Source organism: Zalophus californianus, chromosome 9 (genome assembly GCF_009762305.2).
Source record: "Zalophus californianus isolate mZalCal1 chromosome 9, mZalCal1.pri.v2, whole genome shotgun sequence".
NCBI lineage: Eukaryota > Metazoa > Chordata > Mammalia > Carnivora > Otariidae > Zalophus > Zalophus californianus.
In genome coordinates, this window is record NC_045603.1 from 52,807,047 (window position 1) to 52,827,423 (window position 20,377).

Here is a 20,377-nt window from a genome sequence, read left to right on the forward strand (position 1 = left end):
ACTAGCCCAAGTGTATTCTACAGGATAAAAACCATGTTTCAGTACTCTAAGGATGACTGAATGAATTCCTAATAAACCCCAAGTGTCTACCAGATCACAGTGTTTATGTTTTTCATCTTTAATCATGTTTTTTCTTTTTCTCATTTAAAGTATTTACTTATCATAGTCCTCAATAATGTCCAAAGCCTTTGTTTTCTTCTAGCTAATTTTGGTTTTATTTATATCTCTTTGTTATTATACTGCCTTGCCAAAACAGCTTACAAACCAAAAAAAAAGCTAAGAAATATCAGAGAAAGGCATGGTTATTCACAGAGTCTTAGAGTATATATTAATTAAGTTAAAGGATTTATAAATGTTCCAACATAAAATATACCCAAATATTTAAAAACCTAAGTCTTGTTACTTCAAGCAACATTCTGAAACACCACCTTACTATTCAAATACTAGTGATGGATATCAGTTATAGAACAAGTATATATGTGACATCAAATAAAATTTTGTGATTTCCAAAGTAATCAATTATTTGGAAAACAAAAAACAAAGCCTTCTCATGAAACTAAAAATACGCATAATTTTTAAGTTCTCTTCATGAGCCCTGCATTTTTAACTTCAACTAACTAATGAAAGCTTTCAATTTGAGCCTTAAAATATTTTTGCACTGGCTTTATCCATCTTAGCTGTTTTCACATTGATGAAAAATTCAAGTCAAAATATATAAACTAGTGGACCTTTACAACTAATCAATTCATTTCATCTTATAATTAAGAGAAAACGATGCCTACTGAAGGGAAACAACCAGTTCAAGGAGAAAGGAGGTAGCAGAGTCCACAAAGTAGGTCATGGGTCTCCTGACTCAATATAGGATGGCAGAAGGCTTAAATCTGTAACTAGAATAATCACAACTTAGAATGCTAATTCTGTGTTACTGACAGCAGAATTTAGTACCTTTATTATTTTCTACCCATTATAAGCAATTCCAAATTTAGAAGTAAATTTCTACTCCCAGCTATTTAGAGCTTGGGTCTTTAAAATTCTGGTTTAAAATATGGCTGTTTCATGGGAAAGGATATGGACAATATCACTTTCTCTTAAGGAAAAGAAATAACAATAAATGAGGATAATAAAAAATGGTAGCAAGCATTTTAAAAGCACTCATGTGCCAGGTACTACTCTAAGCAGTCACTTATTTTAAGTGACTTAATACTTGGGTGCTTGGGTAGCCAAGTCAGTTAAGCGTCCAATTCTTGATTTCGGCTCAGGTCATGAGCTCAGGGTTGTGAGATAGAGCCCCTCATTGGGCTTCACACTGGGCATGGAGCCTGCTTAAGATTCTCTCTCACCCTCTCCTTCTGCCCTTCCAAACCTACTCTCTCTCAAAAAATAAAAATAAATGACATAATACTCTAGCAGTCACTTATTTTAAGTGACTTAATCCTCATAATAACCCTATGAGTTAGGTAGCATTATCACTCCTACTTAACAGATGAGAAGATCTCAGTTACAAAGTAACTGTTGGGATTTGAATCCAGGTGGCCCAGCTCCTGAGTCAGTGCACTATAATGGCTGCTTCGTAAGCAATATGATTTTTCAACATACCAAATACACTCAAACCTTTAATGTAAATAGGGCCATAGTCGGGCAAAAGACTGCAATGAAATTATAGTACGGCTGCATTAATACAAAATGACATAAGATGTACAGTATCTATTATTAAGACTTTGATTTCATTTTCTACTTTCCTGCACACAAACACACAAAAATTATTTCATTAAACTGAATTTAATAAAATAAGAATATTCAACAAGAAACTTGAGAATAAGTAAGATGGTGGAAAGACTCAGCCACAGTAAAAGAAATTGTTTTTTAAGATTTTATTTATTTGAGAGTGAGAGCGAGAGAGAGAGAGCACACAAGCCCCCTACCGAGCAGGGAGCCCAATGAGGGACTTGATAGTGGGACTCCAGGATCATGACCTGAGCCTAAGGAAGCTGCTTAACCAACTGAGCCACCCAGGTGCCCCAGGAAAAGAAATTCTTAAAGAAGTTTTACTCATTGCCAAAAAAACCCAATTTAAAAGCTTGTATTAATAAAGCAACATGCATATACAGATAACTGGGAAAGAAAGAGAAAAGTATAAATTTCTAAACCTCTTTGATTCATACAAATTAACATAGTGACTTCAGGCAACGGAGTCCACAGAGGAACTCCTATTTTCAGGGTTAAAGATAAAAACATAATTTGTTTGAATATGCTCTGTGAGTCCCTATAATTTTTCTGCAAATACAAAGAGGTACACTTGCATTGGTATCTGTAAGATTTCTAGAGATGAGATATACAAAAGAAAGTAAAACAAAATCTGACCATTTGTGGAAACAGAAATTAGGATGTCATTATTTTCAATTTTGAAATACCAGATATGCTTTCACACAGCAAAATTTAAGTTAACCCACAGAAGATTCCTCCTTCAAAAAATGTAGTGTGTGTTCCAATTACCCTACTCTCACTCAGTGAGGGGTCAAAAGAAGATCCATAAACATAAGCCCTCAGGTGGATATCACATAGTGAAAATTCCACTCTTCTTTGCCAAACCTAACATCTTAAAGAGCTGATCATTATCACCACTAATCTTATTTATTCCAGTAAAATACTGATTTTCTGAAATTATTTTCTTCTTGCAATGTCAAATGGGAAGCAGACTGAAAAAATAGATCTTCTTAGCTTCACTGAGTTAAAACCTTAATTATGATGCATCCATATAATCTTAGAGATTCCTGTCTTAAAACCAAAAACACTGTGAAAAGCAAAAATCTCCATTTGCTCACAGATAATGTAGCTAGTGGATAAATGTTTAATAAATCAGTTGTGCTTTGTATACGATGGAGCAATCTTAATAATTACTTTGTTAATGAATAATGAGAAATACTGTTTTTAGTTCAATTGCAGGCATTACATATTTTTGAGAGATTGTCTTACAATTGTAAAATTGAATGAGCTGACCTTTTAGTAAAGAGAAAGTCTTCAAAAGTGTTGGCTAATTCTGGCCACATACTGTCAAATTTTCCAGAAGAAGCATGCTGCCGGGCAACAGGTAGCCCAATAGAAAGAACTTTGAGGAGAGAAGATACTGCTAATTTCCATGTGCTTTCAGAAGGGCAGGAATATTTCAAACTGAGAGGAACCCTAAGTGTCTGTGAAAATAAAGACAGTTTAACATATGTATTAAATAAAATATATACATACAACTTTAATTACTTAAAAAAACTAAAGCAGAAAAAAATAATAGCATAGGTATTTTCACTTTAAAAAGGATGTTATTTTCTAGAAAGATCAATTTTCAGACACAGTCTTCAAATCTACTGCCTAGTAAGATACTCTGTCTCCATTTTATAAACAATGACCTTGAACAAGTAACAACTTTCTGAACTTCAGTTTCTCATCATAAAACATAGGGATGTTACCTGAAAACTTAAGATAGGAGTAGTAAACTTACAATTTTGCAGCTTCTCTCAAATTGCTGTTATGGAATTAGTAACATTTTGCCATAGTTTTCCTAGCAGAAAATAATTTGACTGATGGGGTTCTCCCATCTAACAGAGATCAATACCTTGCTTTTTTCATTATTGGTTAGGTAAACATAACCTAAAGCAGCAATACTTTGAAGTCTTATATTTTATCTCTAAAATTCTTTGAATTTTATATTCTACTCCAACATTTTAATGTACTTTTTTTCCATTTCCAAGTTATTTCAGTAAAACTGATGATTAAAAAGATAGTTTATTCTTTAACCCTTGTGGATACAGGAGTAAAGCATCTGAGCTATATATAGTGACTACGATGTTGAGACTTTTTAACTGGTCCACTTTTGCGGTAGGTTGCTATAAACCATTAAAGAACTAATTTGGTGATTCAGAATGAACTCCTACAGCCACACTTCTATCCAGCAACTAGAAGACCAGACTGACCAAACTATCACAGTGAGCTGTCTCAGAGCACTATCAATAGATCGTTTGCATGAGAGTGAAAATCCTGCTTTTATATAAAAATTCCAGTTAGAGAAAGATAAAGAGTAGAAGAGATACCTTTTCATATTTCAAGGTTACGGAGGGAATATAAAACTTAATTTCATCATCCTCCACACAATTATTACTGACTACTCACATAGTGAACCATTACATGTTAGCATGAACTGAGCCTCCACTAAGAGATAATCAGCCTAGCCAAATCTATCCTTTCCCTCTCCCCATGTGCTTTGGGGGAACCTGACTCCACTTTCAGTCGGGAGTTAGGGTAAGGAGATGATTAGCTTATTAAGCCAATTAATATACTCCATTTCCCTGGCCATAATTACTGGTTCAAGACTGGCCATAGGATTAAAGCTGGTCCACTTAAAGTTAATTTTAGGAACGAAGAAGAATAGTGTGATAAGAAGTGCATGCACATACACACACCTCCTACTGGACATCAAGCCCTTTATTAGTCTATAACTATGAGGAGAAACATAGTTGGGATGCAGTCAATCCTTGGAAAGCAGAAGAGAGAGAGAGAAAAATTTATTTTTGTTGATACTGCTGAACCACTGAATAAACCAAACCTAAAACCCTCCCTCTATCTCTGAATTTTCAAACTAAGCATGGCAATAAGCCTCCTTCATTATTAAAGCTAGTCAGAGCCTGAATGTATGTCATTTGCAAAGAAAATAATACTAAATTATACAAGGGCAAGTCTAAATTAACATTTTATAACTCAAGGTTAGATAACAGAAAAATATAGTTTACCACTACAATTAATATTTTACTGAAACCAAGGGAATGCTAAGCACAATAGATCTATGTGATTTATACATTTTTTGTTTAAAAATACTTCAGCAACTAATACAGAGACTAGCATATAGTATATGCTGAGTAAATGTATGTGGGAACTGGGAAATTCTGTTCTTGCTGCCACAAAGCTCACAATTTTTGAGAAAGAAAGAGCCTTGTCCACTAAACCACAATAGAGTAAGCAGCATCAAGAAAGGGGGGATATAGAAAAGAGATTGTTGAAGTCTTTTAAAAAGACAAAGTGATTCATGTCACTCCTTAGTGTTCAACCTCAATGAAGTTCGATTCCTTATGATGGTTTATAAGAACCATAGCTACTTTTTCAGACTTATTCCTAGCCCTGACATCTCCCTAAATGGAATTTCTCAATATTTCTTGAAAAAATACCACAGGGCGCCTGGGTGGCTCAGTTGGTTAAGCGACTGCCTTCGGCTCAGGTCATGATCCTGGAGTCCCAGGATCGAGTCCCGCATTGGGCTCCCTGCTCGGCAGGGAGTCTGCTTCTCCCTCTGACCCTATCCCCTCTGATGTGCTCTCTCTCTCTCATTCTCTCTCAAATAAATAAAATCTTTAAAAAAAAAAAAGAAAAGAAAAAATACCACAATCTTTTACATTGCTTAATGCCTCTCCCTTTCTACCTAGCAAACCTGTTACTCCTTCAAGTGTCACTTCTATTAACCCTTGCCAAAATCCTCTAGGCAGGTTAGTTACTTCCTTGTCTATGGGAGATGGGAGGAGGGACTAAGTTTTTATTGAGCACTGAGATGTGGCAAGTATCATTAAATGCTGTATCTCAAATGAGTCTCTTAATAGTTCAGACACGTAAGTGGTATTGGTATTAACCTTCTTTTACAGATGAGAAATACTCTGACAGGTTCATTTACCCAAAATCATACAGCAGCAAGTAAAGAGTAATGCACTATTCTAAGGCAGGTCTATGTGAATCCACTCTGTGGTCTTCACCTAGGACTTAACATACTATATTATTATTTGTTTGCCTTTCTATATTCTTTTCATTGAATTATTAAATATAAGAATTATTTTATTCATTTTTAATCCCTACTATTTAATTAGTATGTGGCAACAGAGGTACTTAAAAACTATTCTCAGTAAATGAGAGAGAGAATAGTTGTGATGGGGTGCATGGGAGGGGTAGAAAGAGTACAAAAGTCAAGGGAAGAAAGAATTTAAAGAAGGCAAGGGCAATATCATATAATAGGAAGATAATTAGAAAAGGACACAGGATTTAAAGATTTGATCCTCTAAACTTTAAGTCATTTCTGAAGCACAATGTGAAAGTAAGCCAGCCTGCAGTGGGCTGAGAGTGAGCTGCAGCTACGTGAAGGACACAAGCTGTTTAAAGTAAAGGAATTTGGAAAAAAAGGAAAGCTGAAAGAGGAGGGCCATTTGAGTAGGAAGCAAAGTAAGAGAAAGTTCTTAAATAAAGGGCTTTATCATCTTTCCAAGATACTGTTTACAAGGCTAAAAGGAAAATGAAAGAATCATCAACAAAGAAAAAGGGAGAGAGCAAAGGAGGGAAACAACGAGCAGGATGAGCTTTGGAACGAGAATGGCCGTCTTCCTTGAGGGAAGATGGTTCATACTGGCCTATATTTGTTCAGTAAATAGAAGGCAAGGTTGAGGTTTGCCCTTCAAAACACAGGAAAAAAACAAGAAATACACTTCGGAGGAATCAGACAGAATCAACAAGAGATGAGTTTTAAAAATGGTCCATACACTAAGAAACTGACTTAAAAAAAATACACATCAGTTAAATTGATGCGCTGTGCATTTCTCCCTGAATGCTCATCAACCTTGAAGTATGAGAAGTTACTGTCCTAAGAAACAGGATCCTTCATTGACTTGTGGCATAATTAAAGAACTGTAAAAAATCTAATGCATACTTACTTTAAAATACTTTTCGTTAAAAAAAAAAAACTTTTCATACTGGGACTGGCTTCCTAAATACTATCCATGAATGTTGGAGAAAAGTCCCTATAAATAATAATATAAGTATTTTCCATTTATCTCAATATATGATAATATATTATTACCTAAAAAGTAATTTCGGTAATAGTGTCATCATCAAAGAATAGGAATTAAAAAGAAAAAGATACCTTAATAATATTCTGGAGTACCTTCTCATTCACGACTGCTTTGTGACAGGCTGTTTTTTGGTATAAATCCACAACTACTTCTAAAGACCTTTCAGCAAACGGTACATAATTCAAGGCTACCCATTCCGCCTAAAAAGTAATATTTTCACATGGAGTTAAAAATAAATGAGATTAAGTTAAATTATACTGTGTTCAAAGAGACACCTTCTTTGTCTTAAAGTTCAGTCCTTGGTTTTAGGTCAGATTATATTACATGCAAAGTTTTCAAACAGATATGTACTTCATGAAAGAACGATTTTCAGCCAGGCAAAAATTAAAACTATCAGAAAAAGCGCAGAGAGCATTCTACCAAGAAATGGGAAAGATGTACTTTACTTGTTGCCAACAGGTTAGGACAATTTCAGGAAATTTAACTCACCGGTGCAAATAGTTGGATCTATTGTGATTCCATTGTGTTGCAAGACAAATAGAATGAGAAAAGTTAATACACATTAAAACTACTCTTCGGACCATGTAAAATTTTAATTTAATGTTGAGTGAACAAAATCAGCCTGTGCATGCATTCAGAAATTTACTTTTCCCCTAAGCCAAAATTTGCCAATGATGGCTATAAAAATCTTTTAGGTAAAATCCAACTAAATTTCACACCAGCAGTAGACAACTTATTTAGTACACACAGATGTCTTCAGTTTGCATTTCAGGCATTTATTTTAGACAAGATTAGGCTTAGGGATTTAGAAGCCATTTTGTAATGGGATGGGGCAGTCAAGAAAGGAACTCTGAAGAAAAACGTAACATGAAAGGGGCCAAACTTTCTGGAGAACTACTTGGGAAAGGAGAGTTATAAACAAGAAAAAAAGGAACAGAGAAAAGATTTTCCAAATAGTGTTTCTTTTGAGCTTAAACTGTTAACAGACATATGAAAGTTTATTTGTAAATGAAAAATTTCCATCTTATGTGGAACTGTTTATAAGCCATGAAATCTCACAGAGAAAATACAATTTAAATGAAATTACCTGATTATATTTTGCATTTGCAATGTGCTTGGTTTCTAGCTGTCCATACTGTGGAGGTTTACAGGAAAATTCCACAAATGCCAGTAACTGGTCAAATATAGCTGGATACATTATCTGCATGTTTTCTGGCCCCACGCAGATGGCCTATAAAAGCAAAATATGAACAGCAGAATGCATAACCTGAACTCCAGTTAAGTTCTTCACTGTATATGCATTTACCCAAAGAATCTTAAAAACTGTCCTATTTTATATAAGTATTATACAATCTTTTATAAGCCCTGAAGGACATAGCTATTACAAGCTATTTTAAACTATTATTGAATAAAGTATAAGCCAAATGTGTTAATGAGCTACAAAATGTTTTTAATAGAAAGTGTGATTTATGACTTAACAGACTGGAAAAAGGGCAAGCACTTGGAGAGGAGCCCCAGGCAGTCCTGAGGTTCCATGATCGGATCATTGGTTCAGGACCATTACACCATCAAGAACGCTTCAATGACCAAGATTATATTGACTGATACTGACTTCTATTTAAGTGATAGTATCAGTTCAATGAAATGACAGCTGATTTCTGCACTATGCTTAGTCTTCTGACTTTCACAAATAATCATGTGTATTATAGTTGGGGAAAATAAGCCATGGATGAAAATCTGTTTCTAAAAGAAATGTATATGTTAATTTTTTAACAGGGCAGTGTATATTTAATGTCTAATGTATCTGAATATATAGACTTGTTCTAAAACAAGAAAATTTTAAAAAATTAATAGAAACTAAACCTATTATAAACAATTTGATAAAACAAATTGATAAAACAAATTGCATATCCTGACACTGCAGATTTTAATTACTTCAGGTATATTGAAAGTACTTAAAATAAATCTTATATTTTCATTTTTTTCTAGCCACAAATGTGTTTTCTCCTCTTGTCCTTTCACATATTTTAGTGTTTCTTTTTCTCTGTGGGAAAAATATTTAATGATATTATTTACATAATGTCTAAAATAAATTTGTGCTTTACAAAACAAAAAGCATGGTCATTCTGCACTTGAGGTACCCTCAAAGTACTAAATCAAAATTCAAAGCATTTCAAAATTTTAAGGAATATTCTTTAAAAAGATGCACACATTTATGTTTTTCTGCAACCCATGCCTTTTTAAACCTGTCAGATAATACATTAATTTTATTTTCCCTGAGAGAAGATGTAACCATTTAGTTATGACTTAAGTTTTAAATAAAAGTCTTGAAATATAGATAAGCAAAGTGCTGCCATACCTAAGTTAGATCATCTTATAATTACAATGTAAAAAAGTAGAATAAAGATATCTAATACTATCTCTCAATATTTGGTCATTTTTCTCAGTAACAGTAAACAGAGAACTTGAATGCCTAAAAAAATTCACTCTAAGGACTGATTCTGTAAATTTCACTTTCTTCTTTACTAACCTCTTGCTGAGTTGTAACTCTTATAAGTAAACAAGCAGTAACTACTGTGGAAAAGAAATAATTATACCAAGTGGATTCCTAAATTTTCAATGACTAAAAAAGAGAAAAAGCCTGTGTGGTTACCTTAGAAAACTAAGTATTACCATTTCTCTGGAAATACCTTAGCACCAAATAATGACTGTGACTACACACTTTGATTTTCAGTGGTCCTTTATAAAAAGAAAACATACTGTAGCATTATAGTTGACTTAATAAGCAATTCTGAGATCTTAAAATGCATAATATGAAATTGACCTTTTTTTAAACAAACTCCAAGAAAAAGGTATTACTGGTTTTTCTTCAGTATTCTTAAGTTTGTGTATCAGAAAAAAACTACAGTATGAACCTGATAACAGATTTTACTCCAAAAGTTAAGAATCAGTCAGCTATCTAGACATTTCCTATTATTCCAGTTTGAAAACTACATGTGAAAACAAGAACAGAAAATGGACATCCAAACTCTGACATGGTTCAAGGTTTCTCTTAAGTCCTTCAACAATAATTCCTTCAGTACCTAATAAAGACTTTTTTGCCCTCTCCCCTCATATACTAAGACCTTTGACAGGGAACTTGATGATGAAGACAGTAACAGCTAACATTTAGTTTAACTGTGCCAGGCAGTAAGTGCCTTATAAATCCCATTTAATAAGAAAAAAGTTGAAGATCTATTATTTTTTTTTATAGATTAATAGATTAAGAAGCTGATATATAAAGAGATTCCAAAACTTGCCCCACTGACTAGCAGGCAGGGCTTCATTGCACAACTCCAAGGGCACCATCCACACACAATGTGATGGTGTTTCCTGGAGTACTACTCTAGCAGCCTTGATGATGGAGGCAGGCAGATACAGTATCCAGCCACTGACTTTAGGAAGTTTAGCAATAAATAAGACAGATGCAGTCTCCTGATCTCAGAACTTAGGGAAAACAGATAATCAAATTCTCAGGTCCAACACATGCCAAAATATCTTGGCCAAAAAACAAAAAAAAATCAATTAGCATACATAACTAGGTCAATTTGGTGGGAACTAGTGATTTAAGAACCAAGTGAAGACTGTGACCCTGAAGCCCTAAACTATATAAGGGTAAACGTGAAATCAAAAAAGGTTTTATGCAGGAAATGATCTTTAATCAATAAAATGTTTCATTGGATAGCTTATTAATTTAAGGATAAAGTCCCAAAGTAAGTAAATTGTGCTGTAAAAAACTTTTCTGACACCTGTGGGAGAAAATACACAAACACTTTTATTGATAATGAAATATGTTAATTTTTTCTATTAGGAAATATTAAAGACACCACATGCTTACTCATATTCAAGTACTATGAAATATCATTTAGATAATCACATAAGTAATAAAGAATAGCTAGAGTGAAAATTAGTAATGCAAAATGATACCAACTGATAGAAATGAACAGCAATAAAGCTTCCTAGGTTTCAGATTGAAGGTATGTATATATTGTTTTCAAAGCCAGTAAAAGCTCAGAACAAATTCCTAGTAGTTGGAATAAATGATTCTGTTTATTCTGTCATTGTTAAAGCAGAGTTTTTAAAAACAAAATTATGTACTTTTTTTCCTTGAAAAAAATTTTGGAGGTTTGGGTTTATAAAAACCTGAATCAAACATCTAAAATGAGAGTTCTAGATTACGGACATCCCATAAGGCCTGTGCTTTCCTTTGCTTTTCTGACAGAATAACTTTTCAGTTTCCTCCAGGCCACTCCATAAGCAACCTATGTGCATGGTCAATCAAAGGCTAAAAAATAAGTAGTGACAGGCTACTTTTATTTCTCCACTGAAAATAAAAATAGCTATTTTGATTTCAATTGCTGAAAGCTAATAACCCTACAATAAAGTTTCTTAAATGTCAGATTCTCTTAAATTTTAAGTTTCTACACAATTTGTTTCTCTACACAATGTAACTAGGGTTAAAAAGATCAAGGAATTACTACTCAGCTGGACTTCCTCCAGAGCCAATGAAGAGGTATTATGGTGTAACAGAAACCACTACTTTTACTGTGAAAGTTTTCATCACTCCAGCTGGATATAATGCAATCAGTTAATTAGAAAACATGATTTGCAGTACACAAATCTGATTAACACATGTGTAATCAGAATCTAGTTCCATTCTAATTTTGTTAGAATGTCATAGCAACTTTGTTGGAATTGCTGGCTCCTCTGTTGGCATTTTTCCGCTTAGCATTATGGTTGTTGTGAACTGTGCTAACAATTATCTCGACAGTTTAAAGAATTCTTTGATTTTGATCTGGTCTTGCCTGCTAACTGGGATTTACTCAATGATTTTTAGGTTTGTTTATTTTTAATTTTTTTAATTTATTATTTTTGCTGTTTGGTTTTTAATTTTTTATTTAAATTCAATTAATTAACATCTAATATATTATTGGTTTCAGAGGTAGAGGTCAGTGATTTATCAATCTTATACAATAACCAGTGCTCATTACATCACGTGCCCTCCTTAGTAACTTTTTCACAGTAACAAAACACACTAGGTAAGATATATCTCTTTTTACTTATCAAACTAAACACCCAAAGAATAAATAATCCAATCAAGAAATGGGCAGAAGACATGGACAGACATTTTTCCAAAGAAGACATCCAAATGGGCAACAGACACATGAAAAAGTGCTCAACATCGCTCGGCATCAGGGAAATCCAAATCAAAACCTCAATGAGATACCACCTCACACCAGTCAGAATGGCTAAAATTAACAAGTCAGGAAATGACAGACGTTGGTGAGGATTCGGAGAAAGGGGAACCGTCCTACACTGTTGGTAGGAATGCAAGCTGTTGCAGGCACTCTGGAAAACAGTATGGAGGTTCCTCAAAAAGTTGAAAATAGAGCTACCCTATGACCCAGTAACTGCACTACTGGGTATTTACCCCCAAAATACAAATGTAGTGATCCGAAGGGGTACATGCACCCCGATGTTTATAGCAGCAATGTCCACAATAGCCAAACTATGGAAAGAGCCAAGATGTCCATCAACAGACGAATGGATAAAGAAGATGTGGTGTGTGTACACATACACACACACACACACACACACACACACACACACACAATGGAATATTACACAACCATCAAAAAATATGAAATCTTGCCATTTGCCACCACATGGATGGAACTAGAGGGTATTACGCTAAGTGAAATAAGTCAATCAAAGAAAGACATGTATCATATGATCTCACTGATATGAGGAATTCTTAATCTCAGGAAACAAACTGAGGGTTGCTGGAGTGGTGGGGGTGGGAGGGATGGGGTGGCTGGGTGATAGACACTGGGGAGGCTATGTGCTATGGTGAGCGCTGTGAATTGTGTAAGACTGATGAATCACAGACCTGTACCTCTGAAACAAATAATACATTATATGTTAAAAAAAAAGAAGATAGTAGGAAGGGAAAAATGAAGGAGGGGAAATCGGAGGGGGAGACGAACCATGAGAGACGATGGACTCCGAGAAACAAACTGAGGGTTCTAGAGGGGAGAGGGGTGGGGGGATGGGTTAGCCTTGTGATGGGTATTAAAGAGGGCAAGTACTGAATGGAGCACTGGGTGTTATACGCAAACAATGAATCATGGAACACTACATCCAAAACTAATGATGTAATGTATGGTGATTAACATAACATAATAAAATAAAATTTAAAAAAAGATATATCTCTTTTTAAAATTTCTGTGAGGAAAATACTTTATAAATTTATTCTTACTTCTTTTTTAAAATTTAGGTTTCTAACAATTCCAGAGCTAAATTTAAGTACAATGAATATATATGTATATATATGATCCCATAGCTTATTAATTTTCTAATTATAGAAGTACTTTACGGGACGCCTGGGTGGCTCAGTTAGTTGGGCGGCTGCCTTCAGCTCAGGTCATGATCCCAGGGTCCTGGGATCAAGACCTGCATCAGGCTCCTTGCTCAGTTGGGAGCCTGCTTGTCCCTCTGCCTGCAGCTCCCCCTGCTTGTGCTCTCGCTCACTCTCTCTTGCCCACGCTCTAACAAATAAATAAATAAATAAAAATCTTTAAAAAAAAAGAAGTACTTTACTAAAGTTGTTATTCAGAAAAGTATATCCTCTTGTAAAGAGCTGTCAAACCAAAAATGCTGGTGAAAGGAAACAAGAGGATACAGTTTCTGAAAGACTCTCAAAACAAACCTGAATCATCTTTTCAAATACATCAGAAAACCATACGTTTTTAAAATAACTGGATGTTTACAATACTGAATTTACACAAAGTATATATTTTCAACAATCCTGGTGATCCCGAATTTATCTCAAAAAATATACAGCAAACTAAAAAACTTCCAGTGAACCACATGCATTATTGTTTAGAGAGCCACTAAAATTCTATTACCTTTTGGAGAACATCTAAAGCTGTAAGCACCGCTTCCTGTAAACTTGTCAAAACTGCTTCAGTATAAGATGGAAGAATGAAAGGGGATGCATCTGAACTTATTGGGACTGACACAGCACTGTGCAATATGACTCCCAGCTTTTGCAAGTCATCCATGTTGAAACCAGTTTTTATGTGTTGGTAGAGAGCTGGAAATATCTGAATTAAAGCGGTAAGGAAAGGCTGGCTGGGAATGAAAGTCAGTTTGTCAAAAGTAACAGGAGGCTTAGTGCTTTCCGATCCGATTCTATACCAGGTATTCCATGCAGCCCACCAGAGATTCAAATCTTCAAGCTCATCGGTAACTATGGGTGGCTCAGAGCTACTATATCTTCCAAGTCTCTCTCCAACGGAATCTGTTCTTACAAATGGCCTGCTCAGGCCAGGGCCTGATATGGACCCTATAAGGACAGGCACAGGTACATTAACTGCAGGTGGTGTCTCAGGCTTATCTGAGTCTCGGACGGGGGACACAATCTGTAAAATCTCCTGGAAGCTTTTCAGTGCAGCCAGAGATACTTCGTTGTTTTTGCTGAGTGCTGCTGACTGTATATGGTCAAGGAGAACATCCCATGCTCTTGAAAAATCTCCTATATTAGGAAGAGAAAAACAAAATCTATCAAAGTAGTCAAGATTTCTCTTACTACTGCACACTCTGGAATGTTTGCTTTATTTTTCTACTTAAATTCCTATATAAATAGGAAAATATGCTTAGGTATTAAGGTAGAAACAATGTGAATTAAAATCAATGAAACCCAAAACTCCAGTAAAAATTTTTTTTCAAATACAGGAATAAAGGGCACCAAGAAGAGGATAATGAATATATCAATGTTTTGGTCTTAAAAACAGAACTCTATAAATGTATGTACATGTGTACACTATTTCCTGGTATTTCTGCCTAAGGAGAACAGAATAAAAACTTAAGAGGGTAAAAACAAAAGCTTTTTACAACTTTGATCTATCCATCCATCTTTATTAATGATTAAAAATAAGATGTTCTCATTCTTAAAAATATTGGAAAAGTTAACAAATTATAACTGAATAATACGTGTTTTTTATAGGTCTAAATGTTTAAACTATGCTATGCTCATAAAATCTTAACTTTACACTTTGGTTTTCATATTTACATAACTTATAGTGGCAGAATTTTCTTTTTTCTTTTTTTTTTTTGGTTGCAGAATTTTCTTAAACATTTTTTCCCAATTACAAGGAGTCACCAGGAGAAAATGTACCATAAAGAACAGACTGCCTTTTTAGAATGAGTCTAAATTTCTTCCTCTCATGTGAAACTGAGTCTGCTGATCCACCATCAGCAGAGCACAGGCTGAATGGTAGTTGTTAGTTTCCACTGGTCAATCCAATCTCTTGTTCTACTCCTATGACCAATTAGGCACATTTATATTGAAGCTCTTTATAGCAAAATGTAGTTTGTTTCTATGAAGCCCAGCAAAAAATGACCTTGTTCCTCCAGCAATCTAGCCTAATGGCTTTAACACCATGGATTATTACCCACGTACTTGCACTTACTTTTTTCTTCTAAGGTTTTTTAATTTATTCGTTTGAGAGAGAGAGAGGGAGAGGAAGCAAGAGCACGAGCAGGGAGGATGGTTAGAGGGAGAGGGAGAAGCAGACTCCCCACTGAGCAGGGAGCCCGATGCGGGGCTCGATCCCACGACCCCAGCATCATGATCTGAACCGAAGGCAGATGCTTAACTGACTGGAACACCCAGGCGCCCCACATACTTGCATTTAAATAACACCAAAATCAGAAGAATTGATTATTTTCCAAAGCAGGATGACATATGTAGGCTATGAAATACTTACATAATAAGGTTTAAAGTCACTTCCCAAAGACTATAAATGACTAAATTTTTAAAAAAGAGATAAACCCATATGCCTAAGGAAGCATTCAGTTAGTAGGAAAACTGGAAGTAGTCCTGGTATGAAACAATAAGTACTACTCTGCCTATATAGGACAAAAAAATAATACCTGGCCAGTTACATGCCTCTTCCTCTCCACTCTTTCTTTTATTAAAAAGTGAGGTATAATTTACATACAATTGAAAACACAGATTTTTTTTTTTTTAGTAAACTGTTCAAAGAGTTTTGACATATTACATTTAAAAACTATCAAAACAGCTAAACAAAACACTTCTGTCTGTTGCCATCCTAGTTCAAAAGTCAGATGAAACATACATTTACCAACCAGAATGGTGACTTAATCTCAGAATATTTCATACCACAGGAAGAAAAACCCTGCAATTCCTCTATTAATGTAACTCTATGTCTAGAAAAAAGTCCTCTTTCTAAAAGACCAGGTATAGTTATATATTGTACATGGTTATGTTAAAAATATGAACATTATTCTAAGATAATAAAAAAACATTTTCTCATCTTCGAATTATAAAAAAATTATCAAAGCTACACAAACCGCCTTGTGTCTTTTTAAAAAACTGGATCTTTATTAGGTTTTAGCTTTTCAAATAAAGTAACTATCATGGAAGTATTAAAAATGAGGCTTACTTTGTCAAAACTCAGCAAATGTACAGTTAAGACTGGTACATTTCATTTTATGTAAATTTTATGTGAAAATTAAAAACTAGGATTTTTACATATATATTATATATTAAGCTCTAGGAGTGCAAAATGGATCAGACACTACAGATTATTTTTTGGGAAAAAAAGGAAAAATGCATGAAGAACACTACACAAAAATGCTGATGGAAAGGATAAATATGCTTATGCTTTAACATAAAGAAGGACAAAAAAGCCAAATGTAAAATAGTAACTTGTAAAAATGCAAGAATATGTACGACATACTCATAATTATGTAAAAAAGTATTTGTTTGGTTCACTTTTCTCTACCACCACCATCACCACCATCAGAACTGAAGGTACAATCTACACTGGCTTTCTTAATCTCAGTACTATTGAAATGTACACTTCTCTCTGCCTATATACCTCCTCACATTTTGTCTTACCGTTGCCTGACGAACTACTACTCACCCTTCAGATCTCAGCAAAAATACTGCTTTCTTAGAGAAGCCTCCCTGGATCTCATAGGCTGGGTCAATTACGTATTATAAGCTTACAAAGCATCACTCCTTTGTAACATTTATCACTAATTTTGCATTTATGTAATTATAGTTATTCCCTCAGGCCCATGATAACAAGGATGCTGTGTGTTTTACTCACTACTGTATCCCCTAGAGGCTAGCCCATATGATGTATGTTACATATTTTCTCAATGAAATGAGTGAAAATGTGTATGCTCATGCACACACCACACATCAACAAAGACTGGCAGTTAAGACTGATTATTCTTGGAAAGTAGCACTGTACATAAAGTTTTTAAAGATCTTTTGTATTTTCCAAATTTCCTTTAACATGAATTATTTATGTAACTGGGGGGGGGGGTGGTATATATACCTAAAGGTTGCAGTAAGTATCTTCTAGTGTTAAAGATTCTTGCTACTCCAGCCAATGTTAAAACCCAGGTCTCTGCCCACTGCTTCTCTGCCGTGTCCCTTGAATGATGAATGAGAATATTGCCACCTCCAGACTCAATCTTTTCTTTGTCTGCAGTGGTAGAAGACTCCCGAACTCGGTCCAGTAGATGAAAGAGAACCTGAATATTTATAAAAATGCACATAAAAATAACATAGCTTAAGTAACAGCACAGCAGTTAGAAACTGTCACAAGAAATTACACCTGACAGATCAATCCCCAATCAAAAATTTAACAGTAGAGATATTATCCTTAAAGTCATGGAATATGAAAAAAAATTTTTTAAAGATTTTATTTATTAGAAAGAGAGCAAGTGAGCACACAAGCAGGGGGAGTGGCAGGCAGAGGGAGAAGCAGGCTCCCCGCCAAGCCAGGAGCCTGATGCAGGACTTGATCCCAGGACTCTGGGATCGTGACCTGAGCCGAAGGTCAGGTGCTTAACCCACTAAGCCACCCAGGCGCTCTGGAATATGAAAAACTTTTAAATTGTATAGAATATTTCTAGGACTTGTTGAGTTGGGGTATCAATAGAGCATCTACGGGGTAATATACAGGAAGGGAATGAAGCTAAGAAGTCCATAAAAATGTAATTATGGAAGACATCTGTGGAGAGGTTATAACTGAAGGCTCAGGCAAGCAACAGGACGCCTGGCTGGTTCAGTCGCTAGAGCACATGACTCTTGAACTCAGAATCATGAGTTCAAGCCCCACATTGGGTGTGGAGCCTACATTAAAAAGAAGAAGGAAGAAAAAATCAAGCAGCAAGTGTTTGGGACTTGAAGAATGTTTACATTTGAAGAGTAGATTCAGGGGAGGGAATTGAAGAAAAAAATTTTTTAAAAATTGGAAAGACAAGCAGAAGCATTCTGTGAAACAGAATCCAAGGGAGAAAAAATTTCAAGGAGAAAATAATCAACAGCGTTAAATGCTACAAAAAAATAAAAATGAGTAGGATAAGAACTGAATTTAGGGTGCAAATCTTGGCAATCAGAAGACCACCTATAACCGATGAACAATTTCTGTGGTTCTCAAAATATGGTCTCAGAACCAACAGCATTAGCATCACGCAGGAAATTCATAGACATGCAAATTCTCAGGCCCCAAGCCAGAGGGCTCAGAAAAATCAGAAATTCTGGGAGGCAAGGGCTGGTGGCTAAGCAATCTGTGCTTGAACAAGTCCTCTAGGTGATTCTGTTACCTTAAGGTTTAAGAAACTATGAAGTAGAATAATCCGGAAATCATATTAAAGGGTCAGGAGAATGCAGGGGAGGAGAGGAAAGAAAAAAAAATCACTGACAATTAGGCAGCAAGATTAACAATTAAGCTGTTTAAAAGGAAAATAGGAATCAGAGAAAATATCAGTTTGTTTTTTTAAAATAGTAAGGGAGGCTTAAGCATGTTTGTGATCTGAAGAGGAGGAGCCAGTGGATGGAGTTGAAACAGAACACACAGGACGGAGAAGGAATTTTAATTATTTTTATTAGTGGATATGCATTATTAATTTTTTAAGAAGACATTTTGGAATATTTTTATTAAATTGAAGACAAATTGTTAAATACAATTAAGATCTACTATGCAGCCTATTGTCAAACTTACTGATCTCGGAAATTCACAAAAGTGGTGAAATGATAAATAGATTTTTATTAAAACAGAATAGATGGAACAAAAAAGGAAAGCTTTCAGCAAAGAGGGGATGCTCACTAATAAGCTGTTGGCTTTGTAGAAAGTTTTTAAAGTTTTTTAGAAATATTTATTTATTTTGAGAGAGAGTGCACCTGCACATAAGCGGGAGGAGGGGCAGAAGGAGAGGGAGGGAGAGAATCCCAAGCAAACTCTATGCTGAGTACAGAGTTCCTGATGCAGGGCCCGATCTCACAACCATGAGATCATGACCTGAGCCAAAATCAAGAGCTGGATGCCCAACGGAGCCACAGATACCCCGTAGAAAGTTTTTAAAAACAGGATGAAAAAGAAAAATAAAGGGGTGCCTGGCTGGCTCTGTACAGCAAGTGACTTTTGGTCTCAGGATTTTGAGTTCGAGCCCCACGTTGGGTGTAGAGATTACTTAAAAATAAAATATTAAAAAACAAAGAAAAAAAGAAAAAAATGAAACTGTATATTTAATGAACAAACATACAGAATTTACCAATTAGAGGTTACTTCTGTTTGGTGACCCTGCAAGTATATTTCACTATTGTTGATATTCTTTTATTTATAAAATTCTCAGTTGGTTACATTTGAATTATGTGGTTTTGGGGAAACAGGAAGAAAAAAGGGAAAGGCAAGGGCAGAAATCAGAGACAGAGATAGTAAGAGATGAAGACAGAAAAAGAGAGAATAGGCTTTCAATATGTAATTTATTCTGAGGTACAACTTAAAGTATGACAAAACTAACATTCAGTTTTGTCAAAAGCACAAACGCATGGAAATTCTTCTTCAAAAATTAATAGGAACGAGATAATTTGGAAAATTTAGAAATTTGTCTCAAAAGCTAGTAACTCAAGCTAATCTACAATACCTTCCAAATAACAGTGTGCCACGTTGAGTGCTGTAATAAAGTTCCATGCGCACCAATTGTTGAAAACAGAGTTTGTCCTGCACTCTTCCTCACAGCAGGGCGGGGGTCCACACAGAGTTCACCCAATTTTGCATAAAGACACAACCACAAGCAATCAAAAGGTGGTGCCGGATGGAAAGGCCGATTTAAAACAACTCCTTTCTCTTCTGCCTGCTTTTGCTGTGCTGCCTCTTCTTTATTTAATTCTTTTTCAATAGTTTCTCCTCTTTGGAAAAAATAATCTGAAATATTCCACTAAAAAGCAAAGTAGAAAAATGCCATTTCACTCACAGATTTCATTTTAAACACATAAATATGCAACACATGGTTGCTTTACCTTTCAGAATAAAACTTTTAATAGCCACTTCAGTAATTTCTTTTCTAGTAGAACAGATTTGAAAACATCTCTGTCACATGTCTCCATCTGAGTTCAGGAGAATTTGGGTTAACAATCATGTGCT

At 35.0% G+C, this 20,377-nt stretch overlaps 1 protein-coding gene across 8 annotated transcripts in view; it reads right to left on the reverse strand.

Moving 5' to 3' along the window:
* Positions 1 to 20,377, reverse strand: part of MON2 (MON2 homolog, regulator of endosome-to-Golgi trafficking) — a 103,952-nt gene that overhangs the window by 17,538 nt on the left and 66,037 nt on the right. For 6 of the 8 annotated variants that reach the window (XM_027592403.1, XM_027592404.1, XM_027592400.1 and 3 more), the window contains 7 exons: positions 19,878 to 20,171; positions 17,282 to 17,480; positions 13,814 to 14,442; positions 7,954 to 8,097; positions 7,356 to 7,373; positions 6,938 to 7,066; positions 2,998 to 3,188 (listed from right to left, as the gene is read on the reverse strand). In XM_027592403.1, the coding sequence (XP_027448204.1) occupies positions 2,998 to 3,188; positions 6,938 to 7,066; positions 7,356 to 7,373; positions 7,954 to 8,097; positions 13,814 to 14,442; positions 17,282 to 17,480; positions 19,878 to 20,171 (1,604 nt within the window). The remainder of the gene's footprint in view (positions 1 to 2,997; positions 3,189 to 6,937; positions 7,067 to 7,355; positions 7,374 to 7,953; positions 8,098 to 13,813; positions 14,443 to 17,281; positions 17,481 to 19,877; positions 20,172 to 20,377) is intronic. The other 2 variants (XM_027592402.2, XM_027592401.1) reach the window with 1 other exon arrangement.